Source organism: Galeopterus variegatus, unplaced genomic scaffold (genome assembly GCF_000696425.1).
Source record: "Galeopterus variegatus unplaced genomic scaffold, G_variegatus-3.0.2 Scaffold265, whole genome shotgun sequence".
Taxonomy (NCBI): Eukaryota; Metazoa; Chordata; class Mammalia; order Dermoptera; family Cynocephalidae; genus Galeopterus; species Galeopterus variegatus.
The window spans coordinates 721639-740293 of NW_007726376.1; the positions used below are offsets into that span (position 1 = coordinate 721639).

At 35.1% G+C, this 18655-nt stretch overlaps 1 protein-coding gene across 2 annotated transcripts in view; it reads left to right on the forward strand.

Annotated features, from left to right (window-relative positions):
- SENP7 (SUMO1/sentrin specific peptidase 7) overlaps positions 1-18655 on the forward strand; it is a 161647-nt gene that overhangs the window by 118856 nt on the left and 24136 nt on the right. For both annotated transcript variants that reach the window (XM_008566709.1, XM_008566710.1), the window contains 5 exons: positions 1000-1184; positions 2217-2556; positions 9906-10063; positions 13160-13306; positions 18002-18035. In XM_008566709.1, coding sequence (XP_008564931.1) covers positions 1000-1184; positions 2217-2556; positions 9906-10063; positions 13160-13306; positions 18002-18035 — 864 coding nt within the window. The remainder of the gene's footprint in view (positions 1-999; positions 1185-2216; positions 2557-9905; positions 10064-13159; positions 13307-18001; positions 18036-18655) is intronic.

Here is an 18655-nt window from a genome sequence, read left to right on the forward strand (position 1 = left end):
GAGGTGGTACTTGTTTGATATGGATTCAGCACACAAAATAATTCAGAATAACTTACACTTACTTAGCTTTTTGTAAGGTATTTTTGTACAGTACATATATTTGATAACTAAAGTACTAAGCACTTTTGGTAATGATTGGCATGGATTTAAAACTGATGCTTTGTTTAAAAAGGAAGGATTTCCTTCTCTGTAGAGTGGTGCATTCGTTGGAGACTTAAATGACAGGGTCTTGATTATTAAAAGGAAGAAAGAAACTGTCAAGCAAATCGACAGCCTTGTGAAACTGATCATATATAACAGTTAACTGCTGAGGAAGGGTATTTAGCTCCTTTTTTAAAGAGCAGTGATCAACACTTTTATTTTATAGTCCGTTTCCACTTAAAAATATGTGTATTTTTAACTTACGTTTTAAAAGGACAACTAGTTTATAAAATCACATGAATTGTCAAAACTTTTTAAGACATGAATTTTCCGTATTTTATTAAGACGTTTTTGGGCCGGCCCTGTGGCGCACTCGGGAGAGTGTGGTGCTGGGAGCACAGTGACGCTCCTGCCATGGGTTTGGATCCTATATAGGACTGGCCGGTGCGCTCACTGGCTGAGCGCGGTGTGGGCGACACTACACCAAGGGTTGTGATCCCCTTACCGGTCACGAAAAAGACAAAAAAAAAAAAGACCTTTTGGGGGGTATTACAGTCAAATGTATTTATGGCAAATGGAAAGACATAAGACATGGTTTGGTTACTTTGCTTTAGTTACTTTCATAAAGGATACTCTTGTTTTTTCCTCATCTCACATCTATTGTAAAATGAACATTTACTTTGTGTATACAGATTAAAATAGGGTATGCCTTTATATTCATCCAGTGTTAATGTGAGAATGTAACAGTAGAATTTAATTTGCAAGAAATATAACAATTTTAATGATGTATTCGAGTTCTTGTACAGGGGTTCTTTCTGTACTTTTTGGCCATATTTATGCCTCCCTTTGTTTTTTAAGACCTTAGCAGTGGAAGTAGAGGTTGTGATCATCTTGCAGAAAGGAGCAGAAAGAAGAACGTTACATATTCTGATTCAAAAATGGAACCCACTCTGACTTCCAGGAAGACAAAGAAAAGGCTTAAAAGTAATTTACCTGATTCTCATAATTCTGCTTCTTATTTGGATAAGTCAACAGAACAGATGGTAAGTAGAGGTATTTAGGTGTCATAAGAAATAATTTTGTGCTTTGATAAAAATGAGATGACTGTGGCTAAATAATGTTCTTCTGGCTTTCTGCTTCTATGATCAGATTTCTTTTTTCTTTTTTAGTTCTCTGTTAACTTTATTTAAAAAAACATTTTAAATGTAAATTTTCTTAGTAATACAGAGTTACTGGACCAAATTTCAAATATTGTGAATGAGTGAAAAAGTTAAAATTGCTCCTTCTTTGATACCACTTCTTACTAGTTTGGCACACATCCTTTAGATTTGTTTTCTTTTCTTTTTCCTTATTTTGACCAAATACTATTCATACCATACAATCACTTTTTTCGCTTGCCCTGTAAAATTATCATCAGATTTCTTTTATCTGTACCCATTTACTTACCATATTCTTTAAACTTGTTTATCTAGAGTTTAGGGAATTCTTTGTAAGTAAAGAATTGCCGTACTGAATACATACATTACCTATATTCAAAGACTTACTATACAGTTAGCCATGAAACAGTAAAACTATAAAGCAGATTTTTGATTCCTTTGATTCACAATTAATATTAGGACCTTACAGTGCCTTTGGGTTATAATTATAAATGTGATTTAGACTTATAAAGCATGGAGATATTGAAGATGGTGATTGATTTTTGTAATTTTTAATACCGTCCTGTTAATTTTTTAATTTTTTCTTTTGTTACTAAAGTAGTTGATCATCTTCTTTTCTAAAGTTGACTTAGATTGTGGGACTGTCTGAATCACTTGTCAAAATGGGAATTTCCCCCTCTCCCCCTTTAAAAAATTGTTTAGTCATCAAATTGGATAGACCAAATCCTATATTTTTATATTTGGGAGACACAGGCAAGCTTAATGTAGTACAATTGTGTAGTTTTCTATCCGTATAGTTATAAAAATGATACAGTATTTTTACTTTTATATAATTTTTAGGAGTATAAACCTTAAAAAATGCTTTTAGCAAGCCTAATTTGAAAAGTGCTTTTTTTTCATGTGCTTATTTATATTCAGAAAGAACAAGAAAATGATTCAACAGTATGCATTGAGTTTGAAAAGTCAAATGAAAATTATCATCAGGACCCAAAACTGCTTGAAGAAATTACATCTGAACCTATGGAAAATGATTTTACTGAACTATCTTCATATAATAGTAATGAGTTGGCTTTGAGTGGTGCCTCCAAATGTGCCTCTGCCTGTTCAACCACTGGAACTTTTGAGAGCTCTATTTCCAGTGATACTGTGGGGATTTCTCACCTGGTTGAGAAGGAGGAGAATGAGTTAAATACAGTAGAAAAGGCTATTCTAAGTGTACACAATGAAGGGAACCAATCATTGATCTCAGCTGAACCAAGTAAGTAACAGGAAGATTATAAAGGCACTTAATTTTTCTGGTTTACTTAGATTTTTTTTGTTTTGTTTTTACTCTTTTTGAACAGATTTTGCTAAGGCAATAAGCTATTTATAACATCACTGTGAAATATATTAACTTCAGGAAAAAAAAGCTTGGGGTTTTGGTGTTTCCCTTATGAATCTTGTAATACTGATTTAGGTACACAAATGGAATACAGATGCTCCTGGACTTGTGATAGGGTTGCATCCCAGTAAACCCATTGTAAGTTGAAAAAATTGTGGGCCAAAAGTGCATTTCTTTAAATTTATTTATTTATTTATTTTTTAAAGGCCTTTTTTTCTTTTCTTTTTTTTTTCCTTTTTTGTCTTTTTTACTGACTGGTAACGGGATCGCAACCCTCGGTGTCGCGCCTGTACCGGGGACCGGCAACGGAATCACAACCCTCGGTGTTGCGTCCACACCGCGCTCAGCCAGTGAGCGGGAACCGGTCTCCACCTGGGATCCGAACCCTCGGTGGGAGCGCCGCTGCGCTCCCAAGCGGCGCACTCTCCAGTGCGCCAACGGGCGGGCCCAAAGGCCTTTTTTTCTAATACATTTTTTCCCCCCCCTTTTTGTCTTTTTTCGTGACCGGCAACGGATCGCAACCCTCAGTGTCGCGCCCGTACCGGACCGGGACCGGCAACGGGATCGCAACCCTCGGCGCTGCACCCGCCCCTCGCTCAGCCAGTGAGTGGCCGGTCTGTATGTGGGATCTGAACCCTCGGCGGGAGCGCCGCCGCGCTTCCCAAGCGGCGCACTGTAGCAGTGCGCCACCGGGCCGGCCCTCTAATACATTTTTAAAACATTATACAATGTAGTTGATTTTCGTGCCCCTTTAACAATTCCTCCCTTCCCCCCCTTTGTCTCTGCCTTTTCCACCCCCATCAACATCATATCAATTCTCTTAAGAAGTTCAAGGAATTATTGTAATTGTTGTGTCTTTTTTTTTCTTTTTGTTTGTTTATTTATTTATTTTTATTAGCTCCCACATGTAAGTGAGAACATGCAGTATTTCTCTTTCTGTGCCTGACTTATTTCACTTAGCATGATTTTCTCTAAAATCATCCATGTTGCTGCGAATGGTAGTATTTCATTCTTTTTCACGGCAGAGTAGTATTCCATTGTGTAGATATACCACATTTTCCTTACCCTCTTTTCCAGTGATGGGCATTTAGGCTGGTTCCAACGCTTGGCTATTGTAAATAGAGCTGCAATAAACATGGGATTATAGGTATCCCTTTGACATGATGATTTCCATTCCTTTGGGTATATACCTAGCAGTGGGATAGCTGGGTCATATGGCAGTTCTATCCGTAGTTGCCTGAGGAACCCCTGTACAATTTTCCATAATGGCAGCACCATTTGATAGTCCCACCAACAGTGTGGGAGGGTTCCCTTTTCTCTACATCCTCACCAGCATTTATTATTCTCAGTTATTTGTATATTAGCCAGCCTAACTAGAGTGAGATGATATCTTGTGTAGTTTTTGATTTGAATTTCCCAAATGCTGAGTGATGGTGGGCATTTTTTCATAGGTCTGTTGGCCATTTGTACATCTTCCTTTTAGAAATGCCTATTCAGCTCCTTTGCACATTTTTAAATCAGATTACTTGTTTTTTTGCTGTTAAGCTGTTTGAGTTCCTTGTATATTCTAGATATTATTCCTTTGTCAGTGCATATTTTTCAAATATTTTTTCCCATTCTGTTGGTTGCCTTTTTGCTCTGTTAATTGTTTCTTTCATTGTGCAGAAGCTTTTTAGTTTGGTATAATCTCATTTGTTTATTTTTCCTTTGTTTGCCTGTGCTTTGGGGGTTGTATTCATAAAGTGTTTGCCCAATCCTACTTCCTGAAGTGTTTCCCTTTTGCTTTTTTTTTTTTTTTTAGGAGTTTTATTGTTTCAGGACTATATTTAAATCTTTAATCCATTTTGAGTTGATTTTGGTATATGGTGAGATCTGGGTCTAGTTCTGTTCTTCCACATATGGATGTCCAGTTTTCCCAGCACCATTTATTGAAGAGGCAGTCTCTTCCCCAGTGTGTGTTTTTGGTGCCTTTATCAAAGATCAGACAGCTGTAGGTGTGTGGGCTGATTTCTGGGTTCTGTATTCTATTCCATTGGTCTGTGTGTCTGTTTTTATGCCAGTACCATGCTGTTTTGGTTACTATAGTTTTATAGTACAGTTTAAAGTCAGGTAGTGTTATGCCTCTGGTTTCATATTTTGCTAAGGATTGCTTTGGCTATTTGGGATCTTTTGTTGTTACATCTGAATGTGAGGATTGTTTTTTCCATTTCTGTGAAGAATGTCTTTGATATTTTGATGGGAATTGCATTAAATCTGTAGATCACTTTGGGTGATATGGTCATTTTCACAATGTTAATTCTTACAATCCAAGCACATGGGATATTTTCCATCTTCTTGTGTCCTCTTTAATTTCTGTCAATAGTGATTTGTAGTACTCATTGTAGAGATTTTTCACATCCTTGGTTAACTTTTCTCCTAGGTATTTTATTTTTCTGGTGATTATTGTAAATGGGCTAGCTTTCTTGATTTCTTATTCTAGCTCATTGTTGGAGTATAAAAATGTTACTGATTTTTACCTGTTGATTTTGTATCCTGAAACTTTGCTGAAATCATTTATGAACTGTAAGAGTTTTTTTGTAGAGTCTTCAGGCTGTTCAGTTTATAGGATCATGTCATCTGCAAACAGGGACATTTTGACTTCATCTTTTCCATTCTGGATACCCTTTATTTCTTTGTCTTCCCTGATTGCTCTGGCTAGTACTTACAATACTATGTTAAATAGGAGTGGTGAGAGTGGACATCCTTGTCTCTTGTTCCTGTTCTTTAGGATGATATTGGTAGTAGGTTTGTCATATATGGCTTCAACTGTGTTGAGATACTTTCCTTCTGTACCTATTTGCTGAGAGTCTTTATCATGAAGGGATGTTGAATTCTGTCAAATACTTTTTCAGCATCTATAGAGATAATCATATGTTTTTTGTCTTTGATTTTGTTGATGTGGTGTATCACATTTATTGACTTGCATATGTTGAACCAACCTTGCATCGTTGGGATGAATCCCACTTGATTATGGTGTATAATTTTATGTATGTGTTGCTGTATTATATTAGCTAATATCTTATTGAGGATTTTTGTGTCTATATTCATCAAAGATATTGGCCTGTAGTTTTCTTTTTTTGCTGTATCTTTGTCTGGTTTTGGTATCAGGGTGGTTTTTACCTCGTAGAATGAGTTTCGAAGAATGGCCTCTGTTTCAATTTTTTGGAATTGTTTGGAAAGAATTGGTATAAATTCTTCCTTAAAGGTTTGGTAGAGTTCTGCAGTGAAGCTATCTGGTCCTGTGCCTTACTTTGTTGGGAGAATGCTGATTACAGCTTCAATCTCTTTGATTCTTATGGGTGTGTTCAGATTTTCTGTGTCTTTTGGTTCAGTCTTGGTAGTTTGTGTGTGTCCAGAAATTTGTCCATTTCCTCCAGGTTTTCAAATTTGTTGGCATATAGTTTTTTATAATAGTCTCTAATGAGTCTTTGTATTTTTGAGGTTTTGGTTGTAATATCTACATTTTCATTTCTAATTTTTGTTATTTGTGTCTTTTTTTTTTTTTTTTTTTTTGTCTTTTTTCCATGTCCGGCAATGGATCGCAACCCTCAGTGTTGCCCCCGTACCGGACCGGGGACCGGCGACGGGATCGCAAGCCTCGGCGTTGCTCCCGCGCCTCGCTCAGCCAGTGAGCGGGAGCCGGTCTGTACGTGGGATCCGAACCCTCAGACGGGAGCGCTGCCGCGCTTCCCAAGCGGCGCACTATCCAGTGCGCCACCGGGCCGGCCCCTATTTGTGTCTTTTCTCTTCCTTTTTTAGTTATCCTAGCTAATGGCTTGTAAATTTTATTTATCTTCTCAAAAAAACAATATTTTGTTTCATTGATCTTTTGTATAGTTTTTTGGGTTTCTGTTTCATTTAGTTCTGCTCTGACCTTAATTATCTCTTTCTGTCCTACTAACTTTGGGTTTGGATTGTTCTTGTTTTTCTAGTTCTTTAAGGTGAAGTGTTAGGTTGTTTATTTGCCATCTTTCCATTCTTTTGAAGCAAGCATTTATTGCCATAAACTTCCATCTTATTACTGCTTTTGCAGTATTCCACTGGTTTTGGTAAGATGTGTCATTGTTTTTATTTGTTTTAATAAATTTTTTTATTTCCTGTTTAATTTCTTCTTGGACCCATATGTCATTCAGTAGAATGTTGTTTAATTTCCACATATTTGTATAGTTTCCAGAGTTTTTTTTGTTATTGATTTCCAGTTTTAATCCATTGTGGTCTGAAAAAGTATGTGAAATAATTCCAGTTTTTTTGAATTTGTTGATACTTGATTTGTTACCTAACATGTGGTCTATCCTGGAGAATGTTCCCTGTGCTGATGAGAAGAATGTATATTCTGAGGTTCCTGGATGAAATGTTCTGTAGATGTCTACCAAGTCCAGTTGATCTGAAGTGTGGTTTAGGTCTTGTGTTTCTCTGTTAATTTTTTAACTAGATGATCTGTCCAATGTTTAGAGTGGGGTATTCAGGTCCCCTACTATTATGGTATTAGTGTTTTTCTCTTTCTCTAGGTATAATAGTGTTTGCTTTATATATCTGGCTGCTTCAATGTTGGGTTCATATATATTTATGATCGTTATGTCTTCTTGCTGGATAGATCCCTTATCATTATATAGTGGGCTTCTTTATCTGTTTTTATGGTTTTTGGTTTAAGGTCTATTTTATCTGGTATAAGAATAGCTACTCCAGCTCGTTTTTCATTTCTATTTGCATGGTATTTCTTTTCCATTCTTTCATTCTTATCCTGTGTGAGATGAGTCTCTTGAAGACAGCATATTGTTGAGTCCATCTTTTTAATCCAGTCAGTCTGTGTCTTTTGAGTGGGAATTTAATCCTTTTCCATTAAGAGTTATTACTGATACATGCTGATTTACTTCTGGCATTTTACTGATTTTTGTTTGGATGTTTTAAATAGCTTTTGTTCCTTTCTGATTTAGTGTTTGTCTTCTGTGTTTGTTGGTTTCTTGAGATGGTGGATAAACTGCCTTTCTCTTTATTGTTTGAATTTTTATTTTACTGGTAGGTTTTGTTCTTTCTTTATCATTCATTGTAGTGATGGTAGTTTTTCAGGTACAAGGCACAGTACTCCCTTGAAAATTCTTGTAAGGCTGGTTGTGTGGTGGTGAACTCCTGCAGTTTTTGTTTGTCTGGGAAATATACTATATGTCCTTCATTTCAGAAGTATAGCCTTGCTGGGTAAAGTATTCTTGGCTGACAATTTTTGCTTCTTAGTATTTTGAATATATCATCCCATTCTCTTCTGGCTTTTAGGGTTTCTGATGAAAAGTCTGCTGTTAGTCTGATAGGGGCTCCCTTATAGGTGATTTTATACTTTTCTCTTGCAACTTTTAAGATTCTCTCTTTTCCTTTGAGCTTTGCCAATTTGAGTGTAACATGTCTTGGAGAGGACCTTTTGGGTTGAGTTTGTTTGGGTATCTTTGAGTTTCCTAGATCTGAAGATCTGCATCCCTCCCTACACCTGGGAAGTTCTCCACCATTATTTTGTTGAATATGTTTTCAATACCTTTTCCTCTTTCCTCCCCTTCTGGAACACTCACGATTCGGATATTTGAGCACTTAAGGTTGTCTGCTATCTCTCTTAGATTTTCTTCATTTTTTAAAACTCTTTTTTCTTTTTTTGCCCACCTGTGATATTTCGAAAAGTCCATCTTCAAGATCAGAAATTCTCTCTTCTGCTTGTTTTAGCCTGCTGTTTAAGCTCTCTGTTCTATTTTTATTTCATTGAATGAATCCTTCAGCTCCACAACCTCTGTTCCATTCTTTTTCAGGGCATTAATTTATTTATACATTTCCTCTTTTAGATCCTGTAGACTTTTTCTCACTTCATTGTGTTGTCTAGCTTTGTCTTCTTTTATCTTATTGAGTTTCCTTAGAATTGTTGCTCGAAATTCCTTTTCAGTCCTTTCAATGACTTCCTATTCCATAGGATCTGGTATTTGGGAATTATTATATTCCTTTGCTGGTGTCATATTTTCTTGTTTCTTCATATTTCTAGTATCTCTCTGTTGGTGTTTAGTCATCTGGTAGAGAAGTTACTTTTTCTGGTACTGTGGAGTGGGGTTAGCAGAGAGGACGTTCCTGTTGCAGGTGTGTTTTATGATGGTTGAATGGGGTGTTTTAGTATTGGATCCAGGTTGATGCTATAGTGTGGTCTCTTTGAAGGTATTTTCAGTGTTGGAGTTGCATGAGAGTGCCTCTGTTACCTTGGAAATTTATTATTCCTTTGCTGAGGTTGGTGACACTACATTGGTTCATCAGGACATGTGCAAGCTCTCAAATTTTCGGGGGTAGCACCTTGGAGTCTTGTTGCTCTTAGGTTATAGTGGGTGTTCTTTGGTGGGACTGCTAGCACCCTGGTTAACTCACCCTGACCCTGATGGGTGCACTGTTGTATACTAGTGCTCCTCTATTTGAAGGGTGACTCTGGATGGATTTTCTCTTTTTTCTTTCCCTTTTCCCTGGGCTACTCTTGTGATGCTCCTTCTGTTTGTGCCAATGCGTGGTCACCAGGTAACCTATGAGGTAGTGGTAGCTGCTGTTTTTGCAGCAAACCATCCTTTTGGTAGCAGTTGCTGTGGTGGAGACTGTCATGGCCCACTTGTTCTGTACTGGTGTCTGCAGCAGTGGCAGGGAGTGTTGCTGATGCATGGCTGCCTATTGCTCTGATCGGGCCTCTGGCAGCTAGGTGGGCCTCTTGGTGGTGGGCCTTGCTTGCCTGGAGTTCCCTGGAGGCTGCCGGTTGTTGCTACTCTGGTGGGGCCTCTGTGGCAGCTGGGTGGGCCTTTTGGGGGCCCCAAAATGCATTTAATACACCTAACCTACCAAATATCATAGCTTAGCCTAGCTTACCTTAATTGTGCTCAGAACACTTACATTAGCCTACAGTTTGTCAAAATCATCTAACACAAAGTCTGTTTTATAATAAAGTGATGAATATGTTGTGTAATTTATTAAATACTGTACTGAAAGTGAAAAACAGAATGGTTTTATACATACTTGAACTATCAGTTTCTACAGAATGTGTATTGCTTTCACATTGTCAAAGATTTAAGTCAAAAAACTTAGATATTAAACTTAATGGGATTGTTGAAGATATATTACATTGATTAGAAAGTTCTCTTTTTGATATGTGATTATTGTGATTCAGTGAAATATGCTTTTCCACTTAGTTGTCGTTTCCAGTGATGAAGAAGGGCCTGTTGAACATAAAAGTCCAGAAATTCTTAAATTACAACCTAAGCAAGACCATGAGATCAATAATGAAAATGAGAGTACTTCTGAATCAGCATTGTTGGAACTACCATTGGTTACATGTGAATCTGTACAGGTAATTTATTTCTGCCTTCTCACAGACTAACAGTAAAATATATACTATTGGCTAGTGACTATTTATTAATTGTTTTATGGATCAGAATATTGTAATAAAAATTGCAAATTTTCCTAGTTTGAAGTTTTAGACAACTTTCATATTAGTTTAAGTGAAATGCATAATTGTCTTTATTTTGAAGTGAAAGGATTATACCTTTTCTTCTGGTCACTTATAATTTTTCAATCTAAATATTCTATGACTTGATTTTTTTTATTTTTTAATGGTTCTCACTGGATACTTTTTCTCTTTTTTTTGACTGCTGGCTGGTATGGGGATCCAAACCCTTGACTTTGGTGTTCATTTAACTATTTTTTTTTTCCTTTTTGTCTTTTTTACTGACCGGTAACGGGATCGCAACCCTCGGTGTCGCGCCCGTACGGGGACCGGCAACGGGATCGCAACCCTCGGTGCTGCGCCCACACCGCGCTCAACCAGTGAGCGGGAACCGGTCTCCACATGGGATCCGAACCCTCGGTGGGAGTGCCGCCGCGCTCCCAAGCGGTGCACTCTCCAGTGCACCACTGGGCTGGCCCCAACGGGATCGCAACCCTCGGTGCTGCGCCCACACCGCGCTCAACCAGTGAGCGGGAACCGGTCTCCACATGGGATCCGAACCCTCGGCGGGAGCGCCGCCGCGCTCCCAAGCGGCGCACTCTCCAGTGCGCCACCGGGCTGGCCCTCATTTAACTATTTTATAAAAACATTTTCTAGAATGAAACACAGTTTCCAGTATTTATCTGTCTGGACTTAGATGGAGCACTGTGGCTACTTGGAACTATTCATTTTCCTCACATATCATTAAGGCAGTATGATATAGAGGAAAGAAAATGGCTTCTGGAGATATATAGGCAGATATAGCATATACAAATTCTGTCTCTGCCATTTGGGCAAGACACTTAATTTCTTTAAGCCTGAATTTCCTCATATATCTAATGAGGATAATGACACCTACCTCACAAGATTATTTTGAATGTTATGTGAAATAACATATGAAGGTATGTATAATAGTGTCAGAAACCTATAAAAATTGGTAAGTCCTGTTTCTTATCCTTCTTACGGAAAATAATAGGTGGAAAAGTGTTGGCTCAATGTCAGTCAATACTTTTTTTTGACATAGTCCTTTGAAGAGTATATGTCTAAAGTAGGTTCAGATTGTTTATTGTCAGTACCCTCTTGTGTTATCAGCCTCTGATTATCCTATTTTAATGAAATGAATTATCAGTGACCACCATTGTAGGATTATGGTAAACTTCCGTTGGTTGGTTTTTGAATAATATCAGAAACTATTATTTTTCAGGGCATGATGAAAGTTTTGGTCAGATCTATGCAAACAGTTTGATGGTCTGATTATTGTTTAATGGGTATTTCTTTTACATTTGGTGTTCCCACATAAATCACCTAAGCAGCTGTTTTAGCTGAATTTTTGCTAAAATGTTACTGTTCTTGCCAGATTGGGTCAATAGCCTACTTGATGGTTTAGTTGTATTTATAATTAAAAATGTCATTGTTGATAAATTTAAATTTGTAGATGAATTTTGGTTGCCTTAGCAGCATATAAATTGACAGTGCAATATTAAATGATCATATTATAACAAGATAATATCTCTTGTAGAATTTACAGAATTCATGATCACAACCAAGCAGCAAATACGGTGGAGACCTGCCCAAGAGTTATAAGGCAGAACACCACATCTCTATGTCCCACCTCATTTACAATTTTTTGTTTTTTGTGTGTTTGTTTGTTTTGGCAGTTGGCTGGCCTTGTTTCCCATTTTAAGTGAAGTTATGAGAAACATGGGTTGATTATTTTTAAGAGGCAGTTAGTATTAACAAAATTTGAAGCCCATTGAGAAATTATTTCTATACCACTTCTCATTTTATACCTAAAAAATCCACAGTTATTTGTCTAAGTGATTAAGGCACCTGTAGTTGATTCCTTTCTTAGGGGATATAAGATAGTACAGTAAGCAAAAAAAGATGAGAAGACAGAGAAATTCTATTAAGCAGGTAAATGGTACCTGTGAGCTGGGTTAAAAATCATGAGTATTATATATGTTTGAAATGAGGATTAATCACATTTGCTAGAGGTAGGAGGGGAGTCAGTACACATGTGTAATAATTGTTTTAGTGGTAATTTATTTAGTTATTTGTGAAGTTAGGGTTAAAGAGGGATAATGTGCAGAGGCTAGGCAAATGTGGAATTGAAAAAGTCATATGAAAGCAGTGTAAAATTTGGAAGAGATTGAGGGAAACAGCTGCTGCTGATATAGCATGGTTGTTTATTGTAATTTAAAAGCAGAGTTGTGTGGTTTGAGTGGAAGTGGTATAATTTTTGAGGTTTTAGGCAACTATGAGCCATTTCTGGTTGGCTTTCTTCAAACATAAAATTAAATAAAGCATATAGATTTGATGTAACAGGTGGTTCTTAGGCACTTATATCCCTTCATTGCCTATTAAAAGTGCAATAGCAAGAACATTATTCTGTTTAATGACAGCAATTTTATGTGGTTGAAATAACACTTGAGTTGGAGAAGGAAACCTGGGTTTGAGTCTTAGTTTTTTGCTTTTTACTAACTGCATGATCTTGAGCAAGTCACTTAATCAGTCAGAAAATCTGTTATTTATGTAATGGGGGAAAAAGCCAACACTATCCGTAGGGTGTTTGTGGAGATGAAAAGAGATAATTTATTTAAAAACTAATTTTAAACTAAAGCACTGTATAAATCTAAATTTATTTTTGTTGAGTTAAAAATGAATAAAGTCTTTTAGAAAATAATAACGTGAAACCATGTCTTTGATAGAGAGTATATATTTCTGGAGCTTAGGCCTGTGGAATTTAATTTTGGATTCGTTTATTTAGAGTAATTTTCTTAAGACAAATCATATACTTATTCAGAAAAGAAAAACTAGATAACTATTTCTTCATAGTAAGAACAGAATAAAACCTTTCACAGATGTATTAATAGTAATTTAAAGAATTTGACTTTGAAAATCATTTTCAACATTTATTTAATACTTAGGGTTATATGCATTTTATAATTTATTCCTTGTTAGGTATCATCTGAATTATGTCCATATAATCCTGTCATGGAAAACATTTCCTGTATTATACCTAGTAATGAGACAGATCTACAGCTGGATTTTATATTTACTTCTGTTTATATTGGTAAAATAAAAGGAGCTTCTAAAGGTTGTGTTACAGTAAGTATATCTTCACTAATTTTTTTGTAGTTTTAGTTTTGAATCTTGGACAAGGCATTTTCAGATTTTTTTTTTTAGTGCAATGAAAACAGAATTGAGGTTAATTTTATATGAGATACTTTGGATATGTTGAAAGTCATTTTACCTATTTTGAAATCTCTTTAATTCCTCTCTCTTAAAATCCTTCTCTGATCTGACTACCTTAATGAAAATCATGTATGAAAAAAATCACATATAATAATGATATTCTTTGGGCTTGAAAAGTTTTTTGGTGGTGAAGTAAATTTTTTTCAGGGTGTAGTTTGGAGCTGAAAGAAATCTCATTTTGCTGGTTTAAATTGTGGTAAACTGACTTCTCCAAATTCTTCAAACTTGTCATGTAAGGATGTTCAGGAATTGATCCTACTCTGTTTTTCCAGTATTCCTCCTCACATACTATATATGAAAGACTGGATTTTAATCCATTTTTTTCTCACCATTTCTGTCTGTTAAAATCTTAATCATCTCTTAAGGCTTATCTGAAATACTGCCTCTTCCAGGAAACCTTCCATGATCCCTCCTTCCCAGCCAGGATTAACTTCTCTTTTTACTGTTAACTTATAGCACTTCATTTGTACACCTGTTATAAGATTTATTCTGTGTTTTATAATTACTTATATTCTTGCCTAAACCTCTCCATTAGCCTTTAAACTTCTTATGGTGAAGAGCCATGCTTTTATTCCATTTTATATCTTCCATAAATGGCCCAAACCTAAATAGGCACTTAAAGATGTTTGTTGAATTGAATTGACTAAGTCAGATTGGAATTCAGGCATTTTTCTAGCAGTTTTATTAATATTTCAATGTGTTAGGGATAGGGCAGAGGATATAAAAATCTAAGACATGGTTTCTGTTTTCAAAGAACTTCTGTAGTCTAATGGAAGAGACAGACACATAAATACATATTAACTTCACATTATTGAAAAACATACAATGGGAACAGGTACAAGAAGAGTGCATATGGGAATGTATACCTATAAATGCTGAGGAATTTGGGAAGGCTTCACATAGAAGGCAGCACATGATTAAGGCCTGAAATAGATGTTTACCTGGTCACCATGCAGGGGGGAGACCTAATCTCAATAGAGTAAACATCATGTACAAATTTGACAAATTCTGGGATCTGCAAATAATGGTAGCTTGTGATATAGTCAGAATTGCTTTGAATGGAAGCTCAAGAATTATCTGGTTTAAAATTAATATTTCCTGGCCAATTGTTTTTAAATATTAATGATTTTGGTATTTCTGGGGTGATTTACAGTTCTTTTTCTGTAAGAAATTTTGTTCTTTTTTCAATTTTCTCCTCTATTTTGCTTTTTCATTTTAAATTCAGGTTTAACCAGTTATTTCTGTTGAGTTCTTTGCAATGGCAAAATGTTGGATGACCTAAATATATGATAATAATTGATTAGCCAGGGGAGGAAAATCGAATATAAATATAAATATAAATATATTCAACAATGGAATTTTCATTAACTAGTGTATTATTTATGTTATTATAGAGTCAGGTGGACTCCTTATGGGCAAAAGACAAAACCAAATCAAAAAATAATGAGTAAAGGAACAATCTAAAGAAAATGTATAATCTTGCTTATCCAGAGACAACTGCCATGAACTCTGAAGAGTATATCTTTCCTTATTCTTCATGTACATATGCACAACAAAAGGATAATATATTATACATACTATTTTGTAACTTACCATGATTATATTAAATTAATTCCTCTACCTATTTTAGGATATTTGAGTTGTCTTTAAAAATTTCCAATTGTTGGTCATTTTGGTTGTCCTTGTATTTTGCTATTAGAAATACTAGGGGATTGCAAATAGTAAATAAGCATCATAAAGTAGGTCTTGAAAATTTATTGTCTCATGTTTATTGGAACATTTTTAATAATTAAAATAAAAAATTAAGTGTTTAATTATAGGAAAGTTCCTTAGTAAATCAAAGCAGACATATGCATGTGCACAAAGGCTGAGAGGAATTCAACAAAAATTAAAAGAGTTATGATGGAGAGAACATAGCAGTTTTAAAAATTAAAAGAGTAAAATGAATAACATAAAAAAGAGAAAAGAGTAAAAGTCAACTTCAAGGTTTTTCAAAATACTTTTTATATATGTTCTTTTTCAGACACAGTTCATGATGCTCTGTAACAAATGAAAGAACTTTTTTTTTTTTGATGGATAAATATATTGGAGAATTAAATTTAGTTATTCTCCAAACTTCCAATGAGTGCCTACTTTGTGTTAGACATTGTTGTCAGCACTGGAGATAACCGTTTTCACTCTCATGGTAGTTAGAATTTAGCTGAATTAGAAAAATACATGAGGTTGGAAACTATTACATAAATTAGAGTCATTTTCCTGTAGTTGGACATTTAAGTTTGTTTGTTTTTAGTATTGAGAATGCTGTAATAAATGGAAAAATTTTCTTTTTAAAATCTTAACTTCGTTGATAGTAGGAAAAATTTTTATTAAGTACATATAGTGTTTAGAGAGCCGTACTGTCCATTGTAAGAAATTATAAAATAGTTCTTATGATCATCTTTATTCTTAAGTTTAAACAGATGTGGTATGATTTCAGAGAACTGGGTTTACCTTACTGCCACAAAAACAGTTTTCTTACTTTCTTAACTGCTGCTTAATTTTTTGCTGGAAATAAAGTTTTACCCCTGAGAAAGGTAGCATGTTGACTTAGTTATCATTCAGAGATATAAATGAGTATCAGAACCTTGCCAAGTAGAAAGATTTGATAGGACAAGAATACTTGACAGGGAGGAAGTGAGAGAATAGTGTAGAAAGTAGAGAATAGGGACATACAGATGCACTACTTCTACTTCATAATTTTGAAGTAATGGCTATATAAACTCGAAAAGCAAGCACCCATTATATTCATTTTCTAGAACTAGTTATTTATATTTGCTAAGATATGTTTTATAAGATTAAAGACCCAGTGAAACATGCCAGAAAGAATTTGGAAAGGGAAAGTATACACTACATATGTATGACAGTTATATGAAAGTAACAGAATAATAAGATGCATTTGATTAAATTAAGCTAGATAATATTCTTAATCAGATTCTATTGTCTGGTGATAATAGCTCCCCCTGAGTAAGTTTTTTTTTTTTTTTTTTTAAAAGATGACTGGTAAGGGGATCTTAACCCTTGACTTGGTGTTGTCAGCACCACGCTCACCCAGTGAGCAAACCGGCCATCCCTATATGGGATCCGAACCCGTGGCCTTGGTATTATCAGCACCGCACTCTCCTGAGTGAGCCACAGGCCGGCCCATGAGTAAGTATTTTAAAGCTGAGAGAGAGTCATTAAGTTGCCTAAGTTTACCTACTTACTATTTGTATAAATGGTAGAGACAATAAAGGCAGGATTTGAACTCCAACCTTAGCTTTTAGCTAATATGTCCTATTGCCTCACATTTTACTTAAGTGACTGACTTACCCTATGGAATATGAGTTTTATATTGTGAAGGTACAATATAAAATAATAAATGGAGGCAAAATAAACTCCACTGAACATTGTTATTTCATTGAAAATTGTTTGGAACTTATGTACCAAGACCATTTTGATTTTGTTTTATGACCACAGACTGTACCCTGATATGGTCAACAATTTCATAAATGTGATCAAAAGAGAAACTTAACCAAAGAATAAATAATAGGCACAAATTCATTTAGCATTAATGGAAAAACAAACTTTAAAGCACAAGTCTATTTTAGATGGTACATATAAGTTTAGCTAGGTGCTTCACATCTCTTGAGAGTTTGTTATAAAAGCAACACTTAAGGAGGTCAGGTGTATAAAAAAGGTACCTAGAGAAAATAAGTTTCCTGGGACAGAAGGAGCAGAGAGATCAAGAACCTCAGTCAGAAGGGAATTTGTCACATGAAAGATGAATTCTAAGGATAAAAGAGTTGGCAGTGCCCATCTAAAAGTCATCCAGTGGAGAGGATGTCTTAGGGTCTTAATTGATGTCATCATTTTGACAAGTGCATCACTTGTGGTGTTTGATCTATTAGACTTTTGTATCCATTTCACATTGAACGACTGATTTTTCTAGTTCTGCTTTCATGTGGTAAGACCATTCCTTTGATTGGAATTGGTAGTTTTTCAAGAGTGTTCACACCAGCTGGGACACAAGTCTTTTGACAGTTTTAATTTCTTATTATAAATAATATAGTACATTGGCATTTTGGTTTGTACAGCAGTCTCTTGTGAGTTTGGTTAGTGTAAGTTTATCACTAAGAGAATGATCTGAGTTAGCAAAGCCAAGAATCAAATTCAGTTTTGTGGTATATTTACCAGTCACTGCTACCTTGAGTGGTCTCTTGGCAGTTTCTGCTGGACTTTGTCTTATTTATTCTTTAAATTTTCAGGAAATATTTTTGAAAAATATATTGTACTGGTTTTTATAAATGAGCATATTGAAAATTAAATCACTCACACAGGATTCTTAAATTTCCATAGAATTAAGTTTTTACAAGGAAACATTTTCTTGGTTTATTGATAAAAGGTCTTAAGCACTTTTAGTGTTGACTTTGAATATGTACATGTGGTCCGAAAAGAAAAAAAAGTTAAAAATTTGAATAGTAACACATTTTGAGTAGTAATTCAATTTTTGCTTTTTTATTTTTTCTTTAGTTCACAACAAAATATGTTAAGATCCCATTTCAAGGTAAGCTATTATTTTCTTATGACTTTGCCTTCTCACTGTAATTTTAAATATAAAATAATCGGTCACCAAAAATTCTGAAACCCTTTCGCATTCAGTTTTTCATAATTTTTTTCAGTATAGAATTCAAGTAAAACTAAGTTTAAGAATCTTTCATCTTAACATTTTTTAGCAGTCCAAAGGGAGTTAAAATGTTTTATAATTTTGTTGTTTTAATGACTATAAGTCAAACTATTAAAGGGGCTCATGGTGATTTCTTGGGATTAACAAAATAAAGTTTTGATAGATGGCAAGAATATTTCTGGTATATATAAAAAAATGGATGAAAATAAGAACTATAGGGAAAGAAGCATAAGGAAAGTTTTAATATTGCACACAAACATCTAAGATGTTTTTGGGTAGGGGGTAAGAGAGATTTTTATACCATTTTTTGTCTGAGTAAGACAAAGTAGACTAGAATGCAATTTACAGAGACTCAGACTATTTTTTTCATTCTCTCCCCAACTAAAACCTTTCAGAATAAATAATGACACTAAGAAAACAAATAATAAACAGTAGGGAATAATCTTTTTAGATAATGAAATATAAAAGAAATGAGGAAGAAAAACACACAAGTAGCACTT